This window comes from Lepidothrix coronata, unplaced genomic scaffold, assembly GCF_001604755.1.
Source record: "Lepidothrix coronata isolate B3197 unplaced genomic scaffold, Lepidothrix_coronata-1.0 Scaffold316, whole genome shotgun sequence".
In the NCBI taxonomy this organism is placed as follows: Eukaryota; Metazoa; Chordata; class Aves; order Passeriformes; family Pipridae; genus Lepidothrix; species Lepidothrix coronata.
Genome location: NW_016690496.1, coordinates 477,104 through 496,996, shown reverse-complemented (window position 1 = coordinate 496,996; position 19,893 = coordinate 477,104). Strand labels below are relative to the sequence as shown.

At 55.2% G+C, this 19,893-nt stretch overlaps 2 protein-coding genes across 3 annotated transcripts in view; both read left to right on the top strand.

Annotated features, from left to right (window-relative positions):
* CWC25 (CWC25 spliceosome associated protein homolog) overlaps window positions 1-3,676 on the top strand; it is a 6,834-nt gene extending 3,158 nt beyond the window's left edge. The window contains exons 4-7 of the mRNA XM_017837899.1: window positions 345-660; window positions 1,235-1,321; window positions 1,922-2,083; window positions 2,856-3,676. Of these exons, the coding sequence (XP_017693388.1) occupies window positions 345-660; window positions 1,235-1,321; window positions 1,922-2,083; window positions 2,856-2,970 (680 nt within the window). The 3' untranslated portion in view covers window positions 2,971-3,676. The remainder of the gene's footprint in view (window positions 1-344; window positions 661-1,234; window positions 1,322-1,921; window positions 2,084-2,855) is intronic.
* Window positions 3,677-4,549: 873 nt separating this feature from the next.
* The window catches only part of PIP4K2B (phosphatidylinositol-5-phosphate 4-kinase type 2 beta), a 20,173-nt gene continuing 4,829 nt past the window's right edge, over window positions 4,550-19,893 (top strand). For both annotated transcript variants that reach the window (XR_001878511.1, XM_017837905.1), the window contains exons 1-6: window positions 4,550-4,729; window positions 13,081-13,178; window positions 14,404-14,500; window positions 17,056-17,208; window positions 18,005-18,151; window positions 18,547-18,585. Coding sequence is in view for 1 of the 2 variants with exons in the window: in XM_017837905.1 (XP_017693394.1) it covers window positions 4,550-4,729; window positions 13,081-13,178; window positions 14,404-14,500; window positions 17,056-17,208; window positions 18,005-18,151; window positions 18,547-18,585 (714 nt within the window). In the remaining variant the exon portion in view is untranslated. The remainder of the gene's footprint in view (window positions 4,730-13,080; window positions 13,179-14,403; window positions 14,501-17,055; window positions 17,209-18,004; window positions 18,152-18,546; window positions 18,586-19,893) is intronic.

Here is a 19,893-nt window from a genome sequence, read left to right as displayed (position 1 = left end):
GAGTTAAGGTTTGTTTAGTTTCTCTTCTCAGAGTGTTACTTGTGGAATCGTGGAATGGTTTGGGTTGGAAGGGACCTTAAAGATCATTTAATTCCAACCCCTGCCAGGGGCAGGGACACCTCCCACTATCCCAGGTTGCTCCAAGCCCTGTCCAACCTGGCCTTGGACACTTCCAGGGATGGGGCAGCCACAGCTTCTCTGGGAAATCCATTCCAACACCTCCCCACCCTCACAGGGAGGAGTTTCTTCCCTCGTCTCTCCCAGCACTCAGCTCGGCTGCCTTGTTTAGTTTTCTGAACATCAGGCAGAAATAACATTTTTAGACACAATTTTTTTTAGGCGAGGGGTGAACAGGAACCTGGGGAGGGACATAAATAAACCCCAACCACACGTGCACCCCTCCCTGTGCTCCTCCTGGCTGAGGTCTCCTCTGGGGCCTTCCACTGTTCTCCTACGAGATCCTTCTGAATTGCAGGTGAGAGACTCGGAGCAGAGCCACAGGTCCCGCAGCTCCCCAGGGCCTGGCCAGGACAGGGCTCCCCACAGGCACCGGGATCGCTCCCGCAGCTCCTCCCGCTCCCCCCAGAGACATTCCAGCAAGAGGAACTCGGAGCAGTCCGGCTCCAGGGGCTCGGGATCTCCTTCCAAACACAGCAAACAGTGAGTGTGGGTGACCTGAGTCGGGGGGGGGGGAAATTCCCTGGCATCAAAATCCCTCCTGTTCCATCTCCTGCCACCTTTGTGTCCTGACATTATTGCTCAGTGCTGGGTGGGAAGGTGGGAAAGCAGGAGCTGTGCAGGAGCACCCAGGGAGCAGCTGGAGGGGACAATCCCACTCTTCATTTGGGACACCCTCTCTAATCACACCCTTTGGGTATTGCTTGTGACTCTGCTTTATTTGGGCTACCAGTTCTCTTCAGACTCATAATTTATAATTAGAATTCGTAATTTATAAATTAGAATAGATACAGAAAAGGTGTAGAATTTTGGTTTTTTAAACTCATATAAAATCAGGTAGCAGGTATTCACTGTTTGCTGATGAAATAGTTAGAACTGAGTAAAAAAGTAAATTTATAAAAAGTGTATTAAGATTCGTTAGAATTTGTTTGCAGGGTGGACAGGTAACAGCCCTGCAGCTGTGGGGGATGTCTTGGCTTCAGAATGTGCTAATAAAGCCGGGGAATGTTCAGAAATGTGATGGTCTGTGCTAACAGGGGCGTTTTTTGGGTTGCAGGCACAGCAGTCGGGAGGAGAAGGGGAGAGCCAGGAGCCCTTCCCCCAAAAAGAGCTACCGGCGCCAGCACCCCCCGGGTTACACCAGGTGAGGGAGGCTGAGAACCAGCTGGGTGCAGCCTGTGAACCAGGTTTGAACCACAGCAGAGCAGATCAGGTGTCCAGAGAGTCAGACACAGAGTCCTCGAGGGCTCAGTGGCTGCTCCTGGGCTTGGCTGTTACGTGACACCTTGGACACCTTCCCAAAAACCCACCCCTGTGGTCGCCGGTTCCTCCTGCCAGGCAGGAAGGAATGTGAGGTGTCTTTGTCCCGTGGGCTGTTAATTAGGAGGTTCTGTTTCGCTGCCATCAGGCAAAAAGGACCTCGACAGCATCATCTTACGGGTCAGTTAAACACAGGGAGGCTGAAAAGGGGGAGGAAAGAGGCTCTTGCTGGGCCGTGGTGAAGCTGAATATTTAGATGTATGAAGCTGAATATTTAAAAGCTTTGTTGGTTGGCCACCAGAGAGAAAACCACGCTAAATACCCCTAATTTGGGGCATTGTAAGTCATCTTTGGTGGTTGGACTTGATGACCTTAAAGGTCTTTTCCAGCTTTAACAATCCCATGGTCTTAAGGAATGGAAAACGAGGGGAACGGGGCCCGGTGTGCTGTTGGGTGACAGCAGTGGTGGTTTCTACCCAAACAGAAAGCTCTCTCCAGAGGAACTGGAGCGTAAACGGCAGGAAATGATGGAAAATGCCAAGTGGAGGGAAGAGGAGAGAGCAAACAACCTCAGGAAACACAGGAAGGAGGAGGAGCTGGAGCGGGAGCTGGAGAAACTCGACGCCAGGGATGGAAAGTTCTTCCAGTGAGCCTTTTCCCTCCTTCTCTTTCGGGGGAAATCCAGGCCACAGCTTCTGAGTGAGGGCCTCGAGCTTTGGGATGTTCCAGATCATGGTGTAGGATCCATCTCCACTGTGTTTTACAGTAGAACTGGTGACATCTGCTGTTCCCAAATTCTCCTCTTAGCCCGAAAGGTGCTTATTTCTGGGATGGCCTCGACAGTCAGACTCAGGAAACAGCAACCAGCTGTGTTTTGCCAACCTGTAGAAATAAAAAACCACCAGCCTCCAGGTGGTGTTTCACATGCAGATAATTTAGAAATTCTCTGGGTTTAAGTGCTTGAAACACTCTTAGGCCTGCAAGTGCCTAAACACACTTAGTGGTAACTTAGCCCTTGTAGCCATGGCAGGCAAAAGGATTTGGAGTGACACCTTCCAGAGGGTGCAGGAAAGATCCCGTGGCAGTTTTATTCTGCAGGCTCTGGAGATTAATCAGAGGAGAACATGTTCTTAAGTGCAGACCACAGAACCATGAGATGGTTTGGTTTGGGTTGGGAGGGACCTTAAAGCCCATCCAGTGCCACTGGCAGGGACACCTTCCACTATCCCAGTTTGCTCCAGCCTGGCCTTGGACACTCCCAGGGATGGGGCAGCCACAGCTTCTCTGGGAATTCCATTCCAGCCCCTCACCACCCTCAGAGGGAGGAATTTTTCCCCAGTATCCAATGTCTAATCTAAACCTCCTCTCTTCCAGTTTAAAAAGTCTGATTTTTTTCCCTCTGTTCCAATTCCCTGCAGCCGTTTAAAGCTGGAAAGTGCCTCCACTTCCACCCTGGAGGACCGTGTGAAGAGGAACATCCACTCCCTGCAGAGAACTCCTGCTGCCTTGGAAAAGAACTTTATGCAGAGATGAGGCTTGTTTTGCTCTCCCTCTGCTCCTGTGCAGCAGTTAAATGGACTCTTGTTCCCAGAGGTGAGAGCCCTCCAGCACAGCCTCACTGCTCTCTCCAGGAACACTTCCCAGCTCCCAGAGGTGCTGGATCTCTGTGCTGAGCCCAGGGCGTGCTCAGGACTGGGGGCACTGGGAGTACTTTTGTAGTGGGTGGGACCTTGGCTGGGGAACTCGTGAGCCTCTGTGGTCCATTTTTAAGGTCTTGCCAGAGCTTTTCCTTCCCTCTCCCCACCTTGACTGGTGTCACTTTTGTACATTGTTACCAAATTGTGCCAGGTGGTCACTGCTTCCTGCTACCCAGCTCTTTATAGGCCAGAGCTAAACAGCCATTTTTATTAATCCTTAAAAATCTGAGCAGAACCAATTGACATGTGAGTTAATTTCGTGGAATTTGATAAAACCACACGAGCCCTGTCCATCCTGTCACCATTTCAGGTGGGCAGGGTGTGATGTTAGGCCAGTCTCAGAGGATCTGTGGCCATTATTTGGTTGCTCACAGATTTCACTGGTATTTGACCCAAAAGAAGCTGCTTCCAGGGGAAGGGAAATGAGCAGAGCGTAGCTGGGTACAGCAGACATTTCTCTGGGATTTTGTACTGTAAGTAATGTGTATATGTACAGCGGTGTAGATTTATTTTGTCTTTTTAATTAAGAAACTCCACTGTCATTTGTTAAAGCTTCTTTGTGGCTCTCGGGTGGGGTGGGAGGGGCGGGGGGGTGAATTCGCTGTGGGGGGAAGGTTTGGTGAAGGTGTGGGAGGCTGTGGGAGCCCCTTCTCGGGTGTATCCATCCCTGAGGACCCTCGCGGTGCCGGAGGGGTCGCGGGTGGGCCCCACGAGGGGTCTGTCCCGGGGGGTCCCAGGGCGGCCCCGGCCGCGCTCTGGCCCTTTAAACGGCGGCGCGTGACGTGGGAAACAGCCCATTCATAATTCCAGCCGCCTCGCCGCTGATTGGCCCGCTGGCAGCGGGGGCGTGGCCTGGGCGGGCGCCTCACACCGGCTGGGCGAGACCATCTCCGCGAAGAGGAGGAGGGAAGGATGCTCTTCCCCCCCCAGCTCCGTCCCTTTCCCTCCGTTGTCGCTCTCCGTTATCCCGCGTCTCAGCCCAACGCGTGCCGCGGTTCTCCGCGTTCCACCCGCGGGCCGATCCGCAGCCACCTCGCCGCCATTACCCGCGGCTTTGTCCCCCCTCCCGCCCGCGGGGGCGGCCATGGCACCTCCCGCCGCCCGCCCCCTCCGCGCGCCGCCATCTTGGCGCCTCCTCAGCGCGGGGCCGGAGCGGGCTCTGCCGCCGCGGCGGAGCGAACCAACCGCGGGGGCGGGGGGGGGGGGGGAGGGAGGACACACAAGGACCGCACCACCGCGGCGGCGGGGGGGGGGAGGGCGGGGGGACGGCACAGGGGGAGCTCAGCGGGCCGGGGCTGCCGCGGCCGGGCGGTACCACTGCGAGCCGGGGCGCGGGGGGGGTGTGCGCCGGGCCGGGCGGAACCATGCGGAGGCGCTGGTAGGGGGGCGCGGGGAGGGGGTCGGTCGGGTCCGCCATGGCCGCGAACTGCGCGGGGGCCGCGGGGACGGCGGGGGGCGGCGGGGCCGCGCTGGGCTCGGCCCTCAGCGCCAGCAAGACCAAGACCAAGAAGAAGCACTTCGTGTGCCAGAAGGTGAAGCTGTTCCGGGCCTCGGAGCCGCTGCTCAGCGTCCTCATGTGGGGGGCGAACCACACGGTGAGAGCGGGCGGCGCGGGCACCCCCCCCACACACACACACAGACACAGACACACTCCCCCCATTCCCCCCTCAGAGCCGGGAACGGGCCCGGCACTGACCCCCGGGAACGGGGCCTCGCCCCCTCACACCCGGCCTTGCCCCTTATCCCCTTCGTCCCCCCCATCTCCCCGATCCCCCTTGTCCCCCTCACACCCGGCCCTGCCCCTCAGCAGGTGCCCAAGCCCCCCCAGCTCAGACCCTTCCCCTCTCCCCCTCAGCCTGGGCCTTTTCCCACCCCTCCCTCCCTCCCCACAGCAGTTTTTGCCCCCCACACCCTCTCTCCCCCTAAATCCCAGCCTTTCCCCCCCTTTCCATGCCATCCCTGATCCAGCCCCTCCCTGGGGGCTGTTCCCGGTGGTGCCCTTTCTCCTGGGGCTCCTTGCCCGGAGCATCCCCGTCCCCAGGCACTTTGGGCTCAGGGGACCCTCCCAGACACGTCCCTTTGCCCCCACACACCCACCCCCGGCACCTTTCCCAGCACCTCTTCCCACCGGGCTGGGGAGGGGGAGCGATGCTGGTTCGGGTGCTGTTGCCCTGTCCCCCCCCCCTCTGTGGCACTGGGGGGACCCTGAGGGCAATAATTTGTCACCCACAGCCCTGTTCCAGCCCCTGCCTTCCCACCCTGTGGCTGTCACAGTGAGGGACCCCCTGGTGTCACAGCCCGGAGGGGACACCCCTGCTCCTCACTTGGGTAATTATGTGTGTTATCTCCATCCCCAAAAAAGGGCCTTTTGGCTCCATCTGTCCAGCCTTGTCTCCCTTTGATTCCAGGCTTCAGCTTCCAGGACTCAGGCCATGCCTGTGCTCTTGGCCTCCGTTCCTGTGGGAGCTGGTTTCAGGAGGGAGGTGGGAGAGGGTCCCTTGGGAATGTCTGTGCTGGCTCAGCTCTAATCCACCTCCTTTGGCAATTCCTAAGACCATCTTTACGTTTTCTCTGGAATATTCTGTGATGTCAGGCACAAATTCGTGCTGGAGAGGAGGATTGATTGCTGGATGTGGGTGCTGGATGCTGTTCTAGGTGGTCAGAGAATCCAGAAGCCTCATCCCTTCCTGAATTAATCCACTTTTAGGGCTCAGACACACCTATTTCTCCAGTGGATTAGTAGATGTTTCCTAGAGAGTGAAAGGGATTTGGGCTTTTTTTTTTTTTTTTCAGAAACAAATAACACACCAAAAAAAGATCAGACTTGCATTCCTGGCTTGCCTGGCTGGAGTGAAAGCTTCCAAATGTAGTTCAGCACGGAGTCAAAGGATGTTCCAAGTGCTCAAAGCCTTGCCCAGGAAGCAGGATAATGAATTTAATCAGGCTTTGATCTGTGGTGCCATTAGAAGCCCTGAAGAAATGGAAATTGGTGGGATTCTTTGGAGTTCCATCCCTGGCCTCTTAGGGACAGTTGTTGCTCAGAGGAAATTAGCCTTTTTCGGGGTTTTTTTTTGTGTTTTGGGTGGGTTTTTTTGTTGTAGCTGTCTGGGTAGTCAGAGCCTGGCAGGGATTTGAGGCCCTGGATCAGGACAGTGGAACTTTGGGAGCACTTGGCTGTGAAATATTTGGGCAAAGGGAGGAACCAAGGCGACACTAAGCTGGTAATGAGATTATATGGGATGTGTATTAGGAAGAAATTGCTGCCAGAAGGAGCCCACGGTATCCTGAGGGGCTGGGAAGGGGGTGAGAAAAGTTCAGCTGTGACCTCCTCACCCTTGGATAGGCATCCAGGATTTCCCAGTAAATCCCTCCACCTCTCTGCCACGGTTCTCTGGGCTTGGGTGAGTCTTTGAGTGCCCAAAAAGGGCTGCTGTGACAGAGCTCTGAGCTGAGGTGGCTCCACTGACTCACCACGAGCAGCTGCTCATCCTGGGCTGTGTCTGGGAGATGGTCCTGGTGCCCTGGTGATGTGGGAATTGGAACTCAGATGGGTTTGGACCGCGTGGAAATGATTTCAGGGGTACCTTTAAACTTTGTGACGAGTCTTCTGGGGGGTTGTTTGACGTTTGGCTCCTGGAGCAGAGCCGGACAAGGAGGGGTGGGTGAGTCTCTTGGCTGTGTCCCGGGAGTTCTGCCTTGGGAGCCTTGGAGTGGGAGGAGGAGAAAACAGCTCTCAGCACAGCCACGGGGCTGTGCCAGCAAGAGTCTGTCAAAATGACTTGCCTCTGAGATGAACTTTTTCACAGACAAATCAAACAAACAACCATTTTGTGCAATCCACTGGAGAAATTCCCGTGGGTCCATTATCCGAGTCTGGCAACGGCTCGGCCTCGCCTTTAAACAGGCTCGTGAGCAGCTGGTGTGAGCACAGGCAGGGATGGGTCTGGAGAGGATCAGGAGCACCCCAAGAACAGCAACTGGTCTCTGGGACAGCAGTTTGGAGGGTTGGAATGAGGAGCTGGGTCTTGGCTGTCCTGGTGCTCCCCAGCCTGTGTTTGGATCGGGATCGGGGTGGGGCCGTGGCCCGTGTTAGTGGGGCCAAACGTGGGTGGTATTAGTCAAACAAGTACATTTGGGGCTAGAAAAATTCAGGGAGGGGAGGGGAGAGAGGGAAGTGGAGCCACAGAGGCTCCCCCTTGACTTCTGAGTTTTCTGTAGCACACTAAACCCAGCAGACATGGAGATGGTTCCCGGGAAGCTTCGCCTGCTGTCGTCATGGCACTGGGAGAGGAGCTGCAGCTCCTCAGGGTTGGATGTGTGTGTGCTGATCCATCCGTGCCCTGGATGGGTCTGTGTGCACGGGATGGGAGGGCTGGGATGGTTCTGGAAGGGAGCAGCCGTCTCCCACCCAGCAGGGTGAACCCAGTGTTGGGTGGTGCTCTGGAAACCATGGAAACGCTTGTGAGGTGCTGGTTATGGGAGGCACTGGGATCCCAGGGAGTTTGGGGAGTGGCTCCTGGATCTGTTGGATAAATGAACAGTCGAGTTGGCCGGGCTGTGATGATGCTCCTCAAGGTGCCAGTTCAGCTGGAAAGGCTCCCTGTGGCTCTGGATGCTGGCAGGGACAGGGGGTGGCATAAACATCTCATTTCCGTGGAAAGGGGGAGATCTGTTGGCCGTGTGGACCTTGCCTGAGGCAGCCTCCTGTGCTCCAGAGGCTCCAGATTCCTGGCTGGAGCAGCAGCCCATCTCCCAGGACCTTTAGGAGCGGTGCCAGAGCACAGCTCGTTAGTATTCCAGGGAAACAGCAGAACTGGGATTTGCAGCTCGCTCCTCCCTGCTCCGCAGCGTTGGGCTCGGTGTTGCCATGTTAATTGTAGCCAGAGCAGCATCTGCCACATATCAAATGCTCAAATCCCATAAATTGGTCCTGGCACAGTGGGAACAGCCTGGATCTGTCCTTCCCAGCCCCACTGTCTGCCCTGGATCTAATTGACCTCTGGAGAGAGCAGCATATGGCCATGACAGCCCTGGTAATGACCGAGGCCGTGGCTCTGAATCTGATCCCAGTTAAATCAGGATTCCAGGAGCCCTTTTCCTTGCTGGCCACGGAGGGAAAAGGAAGGTTTTCCTGGGTGGTTCAGCCAGGAAAATGGGGCTCGTTTCCCTGCTCTGCCACTGGCTGCTGTGGCCATGGGTGGGTCACTGAACCTTCCCATTCCTCAGGTTTTTTTAGGCCCAAGGGAAGCAATGACTCTGCCCACCTGGACTGGGAGATGGTTCCATGGTCCTGGAGCTGTGCTGACAGGATGGGTGACAGGAGGCTGGCAGTGCCTCCTCTGCCTGTGACACAGCCAGGGCCCCTTTCCACAGGCTCCCAAGCACTTTCTTTGGGAAGGGATGGGTTTGCTGTCACCAGGGGCTGGATTTTTTCCCCCCTCTCTTAAAGCATTCCTGTGTCCCCAGAGCACTGGCAGGAATTATTGACTACAAGATTCATGCTTTCCCTAGCGTTGCATGGGGGGTTGTTAGCATGGATACTGATTAATCATGCTCTAATTCATGGAAAACAGGCTTTTTTCCCTCAAACCATCACCCAGTTCCTTCACTGTGTTAAGCAGCAGCAAAGTTCTGCTGCAGATGTGGGTTTGTCTCCGTGCTGAAGTGATTTTTGCCATGTGTCTTTTGCCTCCTTCCCCAGAGGGATAATAAAGTTTAACTAATGCTCACAAAGTACTTGGAGATGCCTTTGAAAGGCTTGGAGGGGGGAACAAAGTATCTTTATTTTCCCCAGCAAATTCCTGCCCTAAAGAATCCTGGAGAGTAGGCTCTGCACACTCCATCAGCTGGATCTTGTTAGTAAACAAATTGCATTTTCCCATCAATTTACTAATGGTAATTGCCACTTTGAGGCTGCAGTCAGGTTTTTGAAACAAAATTACGCCTGGCCCGTTCGTCCCAACAGCTGTCCCTGAATGACATGGAATATTGATGTGCCTCTCATTGGAAAAGGGGGGTTGGCTTTTGGTGGCAGACACAAATTGTCAACCCTGAGCTCCTGACTGGTGTGGCTCAGGAATTCCAGTGACCAGGAAATAAAAGCTGAAGAGAGAGAGAGGGAGAGGGAGGAGGTGTTTGAGGAGGTGTTTTTCCAGGTCTGGGAGACCAGGGGTGTCTTAGGCACGGCTGAATTGTGCTGGTTGAGGATGAAGGGAGCTGGGAGAGCTGGAGGAGCTGCAGGGCTGAGCTCGCTGCTCTCAGGCTGCTGAAGAGGAGGGTGGGATGAAGGTTTTCCCTCCCTCATCTGCTGTTGCCCCAAGCCCCTCCTTGGTGGCATCTGCCTGCCTTTCCCTGGGATTATGTCCCTTTGATCTGCACCTTTCCTTGCTGGAGTGACTCTGGGCTGCCTGAATTCCTTGGGAATTGCTCCTTTGTTCTCAGGATCTGTTGGAACCAGTGGAGAAACGGGAAAGCATCCCTGTCTTAGTGCTCCACGGTGGCAGTTGGTTTGGCTAAAATGGGTCTTGGTTTTAAATCCTGAGAGCCCCTGAGCCCGGGGTGAGTCTGAGCCCTTTGTGAGGCTCTGGGAATGTGCTGTTCCCACTGGGAAAGCTGACCTGGGAGGGGCAGGGCTGGGGCCTCAGGTCTTTCTGCAAAGTGCAGGTGGCAAAATGCACTTGTAATGGTGCTTTCAGCCCGGGCTGGTCCCTCTCAGGGGTCTGTGCTTCTAGAAATGGAAAACTCGGGGCATGACAGGACAGGGCAAAACCAGGCACTCGTTTTTCGGGCGGATCCAAGGGCAGATCAGGGCTAAAACTCTGGAATCCTCACAGAAACCCAGCGTTGTGCTGGGTGTGGGGGCAGATCCCCGGGCTGAAGAGCTTTGTGCTCCAAACTTGCCCGTTCTTTTTGCACTTTCGGGACCTCTGAAGCCTTTGTAGGGGTGTGGGAACCCCCCCGGGCACAGCTGTGCCTGCAGAGGTGACGCTCCAAACAACCCGGGGGTGTGATGTGATCCCTGCACCTGCCTCCTCCACAACAAAGAACCGAGACCTCACTGCCCACCCTGTACCCACCCCAAACACCCTGGTGCAGCCAAACTTCCTCCAGCCAGGAGACTTGTCTCTTTTTTTGGGAACGGACTTCCCGGGAGCGGAGGTTGCCCGGAGCCCCTCCCTGCTGTGCTCCTTGCCGTGACCTTGCCTCCTGGAGCATAAATACCCCGAGACACACACTCTGCTATATATAATCTGCTCTCCACGCCCCTCCCCGGGGAGAAGGCGAGAGAGCAAACATGTGCCAGGCTTTAGTCACGTTGCTCCCGGAGGCTGCTCTCAGATTCCACCGGGATAAGCCCGAGCAGAGGGATCCCTCCGGAGAGGTGATGGGTGCTGGCCCTCCTTCAGGCTCCTCGTGGTTCACTTGCTGCTGGATAATCCTTAGGGAGGGGAACTGGATGCTGAGGGTTGTGCTGTGGGAAGGGAGGGTTTGGGATATCCCCGTTCCAGGGTGGTGTGTGGGGGCTTCTCATTTCTCTCCCTTTGGGAAGTGTCAAGCATGGGTGTTACTGTGGCAGCACGAAGTGTTTAAAAAACAAACAAATTTAAAAAAAACCAACAAACCTAACACGACAGCAAAAATAAACTAAACAAACCCATGTTTGCTTCCAGGTTGGTGTCAGGAGCAAAGGGCCAGTGACCACCGGGTGGGCAGTGCTGGCACCAGAAATGGCCAGTCCAGCTCTTCATCCAGGTTCTGGTGCCCAGCACAAACCCTGTCCTTCTCCCTGTCTGCTCTGGAGCCGAAATCCCGAAGCACCCAGAAATCCCTACGCAGCTGGAAGGGAGGAAAAGCTTCTGCAGGGTAGTGGGGGGGAATTTTTGTGGCTGTTGCATCCCGGGAGGAGCGGGAGCACCTCTGAAGGGAAACAAGGTATCCCGGTGCACCATTTCTGCCAGTCAGCAGCGCGGCAACAGGTGCCAGGCTCGCTCTGAGGTTTGTGCCGTGGCAGAAACCAGGGCACCCGGAGCCGCCGGGAAGCGTTTGCGTCGGAATCTCTGCCGGGGAGGAGACAGTCTCCGAGTCGCTGTTCCCTCTCAGCCGTCAGCACCCTTCCTCCGCTCGGGAAGGAGCTGATAACGGCTTGTTTGTGCCTTCCCCAGCCGGGAAGAGGGCTGGGAGCAGGCGTGTGGCAGGAGCTGCGCCGTCGGGCTTCCCCTCCTGGGAGACAGCAATAATTAGTGGCTGGAGGCAGCGCCTCTGCCTTGGTACAGAATGAGTTGTTTTCTCCTCACCCCGAGGGGAAGTCGCTGCGTGGGACTGGGATAGAGCTCCCTGCAGTGGCTGGGAGCTGGGAGATCCCTTCCTCACCTGGAGGAACCTCCCGTTCCTCGCCTCTGGCTCCGGGAGCAGCTCAGTGCAGGACTGAGCCTTGGCATTGCCCTCCCTGCTCCGTGGGGATTGCTGATGCTGTGAGGGGGTGACATTATTTATTCATTCCCCTGTGCAGTGTTTTCCATACATCCCAGAGTTTTATGGGAGTGCTTAGTGCTGCCCTAAGGAAGAGCAGGGCAGGGCTGTGCAGAGCCCCTTTTCTGCTCCCAACGGAGCCGTGGCCGGTTTGCTTCCCACTGATATCTGGTGTGTGGGATGGCTGGCTCTGAAAATAGCCATCTTCTTTTTGTGGATGTGTCTTTCTCTCCAGTCTGACGTGTGTTAAATCTGGTCTGGTTTCTCGTGACGGGGGAAAAGGGGGTGATAAACAGGGACCTCATGGAAATGGCTCACGGCACGTCTCCGGATCCCGTGGTCCTCGCGGGGTCGGGCAGGGATGTGGCAGCAGTTTGGGCAGCGCTGTGTGTCCTGTTGCACGGGGAATCCCAGAGCTGGAGTCCCTTCCCTCTCAGCCTGATGACTTGGCCCCTGTTCCCAGACAGCAGGGAATTTTTCCAGCAGCTTTCCAAGCGTGCTGGAAGTCACTTGACCTGCGGAAGATTTTGGTGTTGGGAACAGACCCCAGGCCTGACTCGTAGCCAAACCCTGCTGTTGCCAGTGTTGTCTGCCTCTCTCTCCAGCATTACCTGCTTGGCACAGTAGTTATGGGAACAGAGTTGGAATGAAATCACTTCCTAAATCCAGGCTGTTTATAGCAGCTCAGTGAGATGGGAGTGCTCTGGAGTCCCTGGAGTGGATGACACCAGGGCCCTCAGAAACACGGTGCCTCTTGACCTGCTCTTGATTCTGGCACAGCCTTGTCAGTGCACGGGCTTGTGTGGGGCAGGGCAGCCAGACACAGCCCAGAGGTGGATTTCTGTTGTTCTTTAATTATTATTATTAGTGCTGTCACTGCTGGGTGCTGCAGCACAAGGCTGTCTGTGCAATAGTAGCTGAACGTTCATTCTTCTGCTTCCCTGTGTTCCTGTGGCTGCCACACATGACTAAGGAGCAAAAACAATCTAGTGGAGTGACTCATCCCTCCAGAGAAGGTGGGATAAGAGCAACAGGAGACAGCAAGCATGGAAACAGCATCCATGGGGAGCTGTGCTGGGCTGCACCAAAGCTCCCAGAATCCATCCACAGCCAAGACTTGGGTCATCAGTGATCTGTGACAGGGAGAACTAGTTAAGAAACTGGCTGATGCAACATTTCCTAAATAAAGGCAAAGGGGGCTTAGTGAAAACATAAAATCTGCTGTTTCTCGGTCTGTAGGTTTGTCTGGGTTCTCAGCTGTGTCTTGGATGGTCAGTGGAAGGTGAAAGGATGGAAGGAGGTGAGGACTCGATGGAATGAGAGGGTGCTGTGGCTTTTAACCACAGTTGCTCCAGTCTGATAGGTTCCAGTGCTCCCAAACCAGCCTCTGGGGTGTTTGGCATCCCTGTAAGTCCACTGACAGTCCCTGCAGGGCAGTGGAACAGAGGTTTGAGTCTCCTTTCCCCTTCTCTTTCAGATCAACGAGCTCAGCAATGTCCCCGTCCCTGTCATGTTGATGCCCGATGACTTTAAAGCCTACAGTAAGATCAAGGTGGACAATCATCTATTCAACAAGTAAGTGGGTGCTTCCCAACCTCTTGGTCCCTAATGAGAGCTCTTTGCTGTGGGGCAGCTGGGGTGGTGAAGGCCTTCTGGGTTGTTCCCAGCCAAAATTCCAAAAGGATCTGGCATGGCTGGACACAAGCCCTGAGCCTGTGGCCTCTTCAGAGCCCTCACCAGGACATGGCAGGGGTCAGCCTGTCACTGAGATGCTCTTTTGTGGCTTGGTTTCTATCCTTTGAGGGATAAGACTGTTGACAGCCCTCAGGCTGTGCTGTGCCCCTGGCCCATGGGGTGTCTGTGGAGCTACTCCCATCTCCTTTTCCCAGAAGATCAGTTTTTGGAAGCCTTTCTGGAGCCCTGGTGGTGGCTGGTGCTCAGAGCCGTGTTCCCCACCCTTGCTCTGTGTGAGAGCAGGGCTGCAGCACTCCCTGATTAATCCTTTGTTTTCACTGAGTTTCCCAGGGATCAGCTTTGGAGAGTGGGAGTGTGATTGGAAAGTTTGTCTTCCCTGGCACGTACAACGTGCAGTATCTGCTCTTCCCTCTTCTCCTGCGTAGATTTTCGTTTCCCACGTTTTGGTGCAGAGGATTCTCACCGACAAGGAGCTGCCAAAATATCTCCCGCCGTGTCCAAGCAGGACCATCCTCTCTGGGCGGGACCAGGGCAGGGCAGGGAGCAGATGCAGCTCTCAGGGACAGGGAATGCTGTGTGTTCCCACTGTCCTGTGCTCGGGGGCAGCCTGGCAGCAAAGCTGAGTCTGGAACATGCCAGGCTGGAGCTGATTCCCCCTCTCTCCCCACCGTGCTCCGGGTTTGTGGCACGTTGACCTTTCCTTTGACACACGAGTGATCTGATGGGATCTGAAATCAGAGCCCACCCCCCCCTTCTCCTGCAGCTCTTCATCCTCCCCAGTGACAGAGCGTGCAGGGGGCAGCTGTGGGACTGCACAGCACGAGGCAGCAAAGGAGGGGCAGAGAGAGAAATGATCCTGAGCTTGTGACAGAGGAGATTGTTCTGCAGGACAGGCATCCTCACCCAGGCAGCCTGTCAGTCAGGAGAGATGGCTTTTGCAGGCATCCAGACATCCCTAGTGAGGGGAAATACCTGCAGAGTGGGGCCCTTGGAGGTGGGAGGGGGGTGGGACATCCCTGGGGGGTTGGCAGAGAAGCGGGAGAAAAATCGAGTTTGATTTCACCAAGCTGATGGTTGTTACACACAAATATCTTTTCTGCCCCAGGGAGAACTTGCCAAGTCGCTTTAAATTTAAGGAGTATTGTCCACTGGTGTTCCGGAACCTCCGGGAAAGATTTGGGATCGATGATCAGGACTACCAGGTACCGGCTCTTCCCTCCCTGCCCTCCTGACACCCTTCCCTAGGACAGAGTAACCAAACTGGTGGAGAAACCAGGGTACAAACATTGTTATCATCAGCTTTTCTGGGTTTGTAATCGTGGTTTGAGTGGTTTTACCGTAACCCAAGGGCCCACAGCAGTGCAGGAGAGCTTGCTGTGCCAAGCACTGGGCAAGAGGAGAAGGAGAAGATGGTCCCTGCTCTGGGGAGTTTAAACCTAGCCATGAAATAGGAGCCACAGTGGAAAGGCAGGAGCTGGAGGATAACAAAGATCCAGTGAGGAACATCTGCAAGGAAAATGAGTCTGGTGTTGCTTTACAGATTCAGGTGAATCTGTAAAGCAACACACAAGTGTGTGTGTTGTTGAGTTGGGTGTATCAGGGTGTCTTCTGCTCTGGGACACGTCCCCTAAGGCCTTGGAGGGGACAGGCTTTTGGGGGGCTTAAATCCAGGGGGAGAGAGAGAGAGAGATGTCACAGCTGCTGCTGCTGCAGCAGGGCCACCCTTCCACACAGAGCAGGAGATGAGCAGGAGGCTGCCTGGGGATGTCAGAACCGAGGGGACAGCCCGTGCAGAGGGAGGGAGGCTTTGATGGCAGCGTGGCCTTTGGCAGGCCGGGGTGGCCGGGAATCAAAGCGGTGTCCTCAACTCCCGCTGCCGCTGACGGGTCGGGCACGGCGCCAGGCCCGGGGCACCCGCTGGAATATCCCCGGGATCCGCCCGCCAGGGAGGCACGTGGGGGAGTGCTCTGAGCGTCCTGCCCTTCACTGCACTGCCTGGGGGGGAGAGGGGATGGGAGCAGGGCTGTTCCTGCTGATCCCACCAAACCCCTTCCCTCTGGTCCCGTGTGTGTGCCCCCGTCACACCCGTCTCTGTCACACCCTCCCCGAGTGTGCCCAACACTCTTGTTGCTTCTCAGTGCCTGCTTCATGGTTCACACTTCCCCTGCTGCCCTGAAGGACTGTTCCTCCCACCTCTGGGGTAGTTTGGCTTCTTAAAAAGAAAATATTAATCGACCTAAATTCAAGGTGGGTAAAATGTGATGGCTTGAGTGGGAATGGAGCCAGAACACTAAATATTAAACACCCCAAGTGTGGAAGAGGTGGGAGGGACAGGAAGGGAACCGAAGGGCCCTGAGTTTGGTAAAGCTCTGTGTGGTCACGATTTCTGCTTCCCAGCTCCAGAAGAAAAGCTCTGTGGTTTTGAGGTGAGGGCCTGATTAAACTGTGCAGCACAGGCTCCCTTGCAAATGTCAGCAAGAAACAAGGGGTTTTTTCCCTCTGCCTTTATTTTCCTGACGCTTTCTAAAGCCGTTGGCAGCGGTGGAGTTTTTTCCCCCCCGCTTCATTAAAGTTTTAGAAGCTTTAAATGCTTCATTCTGAAAGGAAACCTCTCGGCTCACTTGCAGCGTGACACGGTAAATCCCTTTTTCACAGCAGGCTCTGTCTGTGCCTGCAGCTGAGCAGGCTCCCTCTGCTGCCAGCTCTCCAGAGCTCAGGGGAGAGGAGAGAGCAGTGTGACTGTCACCTAAAAAAATAATCCATCCTGAAACACATTGTCCAGCCCTGAGGTGCTGGATCTACATCTGGCTAAATTATCCAGGTGTTTGCACTGCTGTGCTTCAGAGCACTCCCTGCTTGGACCTGTGGCAGGGAAATGCTGGTGGGAGGCTCCTGGTTGATAAAATGGCTCCTGAGCAAACGCTGGTGACTGGGCAGGGTGGAGATGGAAGGTGGAGCTTGGAAGTGATGGAGGGGACCAGCAGGAGACAGGTGACCTGCTGGGCTTGGCAGGTGTGAAGAGCAGTGGCTCTGACTGAGGGATGAGGCTCCCGCTGCCTGGGGAGAGGCAGCAGAGCAAAGAGCTCGTGTCGTGGCTCGGGGAGCGTGGCAGATCCTCGCTGTGCAGTTTTCCTGGGATTTTCCAGTCGTGCTGCAAGTCTGAAGGGGAGCTGCAATGTCTCGTTGCTAAGGGTGGAGGCAGGGATATAAAGACAGATGCTGCTGGTTGTCGGAAGAACAACCAGGCTATTTATACTCCCATCTTTTACGTCCCATGGCAAGAATAGCAGGGGCTGAGGGTGGCTTTTGGCTGCAGGATGACCTGCAAAGAATTCCCACTTTGGCCAGTTTAAGCTGCTTTGCCATGGGAAAGGCAACAGGCCATTTCAGTCGTTTTGTTCTGGCTTTCCTTAAACCCCAGGGATACCCAGACTGTTGTTCCATTTCCACGAGGACATGCCAAGAGCTCTGTGGATTCTGTGTCTTTACTAAAAAAAGTGCCCTCAAAAACACCTGCCAGGTGTTGGAGTAAAACATGTCAGCAGGTAAAAGGCCCAGATGGAAGCCCTAAAAACCGTCCAGGTTTTTAAAAAGCGTGCCCAGCACACGGTTACGGGGACGGAACACACCCAGAGTGTCTGTTCCAGGAGCTGGCCCTGCTCACCCGTGTCCCACCTCGCCTCCCAAGGCTGCCCTTCCTTCCCCAGGGAGGTGGCAGAGCCCCTGCCAGTCCCTGCCCCTGTGCTTGCCCCCCCAGAACTCGGTGACCCGCAGTGCCCCCGTGAACAGCGACAGCCAGGGCCGCTGCGGCGCCCGCTTCCTCACCACCTACGACAGGAGGTTCGTCATCAAGGCCGTGTCCAGCGAGGACGTGGCAGAGATGCACAACATCCTCAAGAAGTACCACCAGGTACGGTGAGTCTGGAACCCTGGGAGATGGGCTGCAAACACCCCGGGATCTGCCGGGGATCCGGAGCTCGGGTTCGCAGCTGGCGGAGCTCCCGCAGAGGTTTTGTGGGAGAAAACGGAGCTCCTTGGGATCTGAGAGCCAGATGTGGCCCAGCTGCCTGTTTCTTTGTGTTGCTGAGCCCCTTCACAGCTCACCCAGCTCCTGACATCAATGAATTATGGATTGCTGGTACCTGAGACCTGTAAACATGCTCCCAGTTCAGTCCTTTGCATTAGACTTTCCAGAGGGACTGGAGAGGAGCAGGGAAGGGGGGGCAAAGGGGGACAGCTGGAAATGTTCTGCCCTGGTCCACATTATGTGCCAGCCCATCTGTCAGGTACACTGAGATAACCACGAGGAGGGAAGCTGGGCAGTGCCAGGGCACACCTGGCTGTCACAGCAGGCTGGGCACACACACAGTCAGAGAGTGCCAGAATGGGTTTGTTTGGAAGGGACCCGAAAGATCATCCAGTTCCAACCCCCTGCCACGGGCAGGGATGCCACTCCTTGGATCAGGTTGCTCAGGGAATGGGATGCTCTGTCTCAGCTGAGGGCTGGAAGGTTCTTACCATGCCTTGACTCCTTTTCTTGGGACCCCGGGGGACGTTTCAGGCCTCCTTTCCTTTCCCGTCGGTGTCAGGGGGCTGGAACTGGAGGGTCACTCTCAGCATCCTGCTGAGCTTGTGTGGTGTCAGAGGTGGGGTCTGTGTGACAGAACTGTCCCTCTCTGCCCCTTCCCTCCCCTGCTGTCCTGCAGTTCATCGTGGAGTGCCACGGGAACACCCTCCTGCCCCAGTTCCTGGGCATGTACCGGCTCACGGTGGACGGCGTGGAGACCTACATGGTGGTCACCAGGAACGTGTTCAGCCACAGGCTGACTGTGCACAGGAAATACGACCTGAAGGTGAGGCTTTGGAGGGCTCCAGAGGGCTGGGAGCTCCTGCAGGGGGCTGGGAGCTCCTGCAGAGGGTTGGGAGCTCCTGCAGAGGGCTGGGAGCTCCTGCAGAGGGCTGGGAGCTGGGCTTTGTAACACCCACTCAGCAGGGTCGTGGGCTTTGGGTTTTGTTCCAGGGATCAGGTTTTGGGGGCTTTGGGTGGAGCATCACCTGGGGCTCAAATGTTGGTGCATTCCCCCATCCCAAGTGACCTACACTAAACCAGGGAGATCGTGGAAAGGGGGTTGAGCACTCGTTTTAAAAATGCTTCCATAATTTTTCTGCATGTTGTCAGTGAATTTGTTGGGAATATGACACACAGTGTGGTAATGATATTTTCTTCATCTTTTTTTTTTTTTACCAGGGCTCAACAGTATCCAGGGAAGCAAGTGATAAAGAGAAGGTATGGAGCAGCCCTGGCCAGCCTTTCCTTCCTCCTGGTGGTCAGAAGCAGATGGGATCCAACTGATTTCCCTTTTCCAAAGGGGTATTGAGCAGGGGATATAAAACAGGCCCTGAGTTCTGACCTCTTTCTGTCCCACCTTTCAGGCTGTGCCCAGTAACTGGTCAGGGGGAGAAGGTGCTGGTGCTTCCCTGGCACTGCCAGGAGTTGGGGGGGAACTTTCTGGGGGACAATCCCACCAGTTCCAAACCCCACATTAGAGCAGTGGTGTCTTTATGGAAGGACTTCTCCCTAGAACTCCCTGAATGCCAAACTGAGGCAGGTCAGCAGTTGGATTTTCCAACAGATGCTTTTATAAACCAGCCCAGCTCCTCTCAGACCTTTCCCATGTCTCAGCATGGTCCTAAGTCTGGGTTCTGGTGCCAGTCAGGGAACTTAGGACTAAACATCCTGCCCCTGCAAAACTTCAGCTGTGATGCTGCCTTGAAATTCCTGTGGAAATCTCAGCAGTAACTCTGGTGGTTCTGCATGTTTTGCACAGGAATGTAGGATTTTCAGGTTTAGTCCAGCCTGTCCTAAAATGGGATCTCTGGCACAAGCCAGAGAACAACCCTTTACACTCAAATCTCTGGTATCACCATGCCCAAGTGCCCCCAACTTACTGCCTGGAGCTCTTTCTGCACATGCAGCTTGTCTCAGACCATTCACACAAGATCATGAAGCCACCACACGCTCCTGTGTCACTGTAAGAACAAAACCATTTAATTCCCAGTTGCACAAGGGAGTTGTAAGTTCTTCCACATCCCTGAGAAATCCTCAGGGCCTGCTGCAGGTGGATTCCTCAAAAAACCAGTGGGTTTGATTTTTTTTTTACTCAAGTCTTTAGGGGAAAAAAGCATTATTTTTTTTTTTTTTGAGCTTCCATCCCTTTCCCCCGAGTCAGAAGCCAACAGAATGAATTTCTTTTCAGTTCTGGGAGCTGGTTGGACCATCTCAGGCTGGAGCCCAGCTGTCCAGCTCCCAGCCTGCAGCACATCTTCCCAGCAGTGTTTAAAGCTCACTTGCTCTGTGTCTCCCTTGAGTTTCTCTGCATTCGCTGATAATTATTGTGCTCTGCCTGATGCCACTTTCATCTTTAGTGGACAGGATGAGCCACTTCACCTTAAAAACAGCCAAAAGACCCTGGTGCAACCCCAGAGACCTCAGAGTCCATTCAGTCTACACATTCCCCTGGACTCAGCGCTGGTGAGGCCACCCCTGGAGTGCTGTGTCCAATTCTGGACCCTCAGCTCAGGAAGGACATGGAGG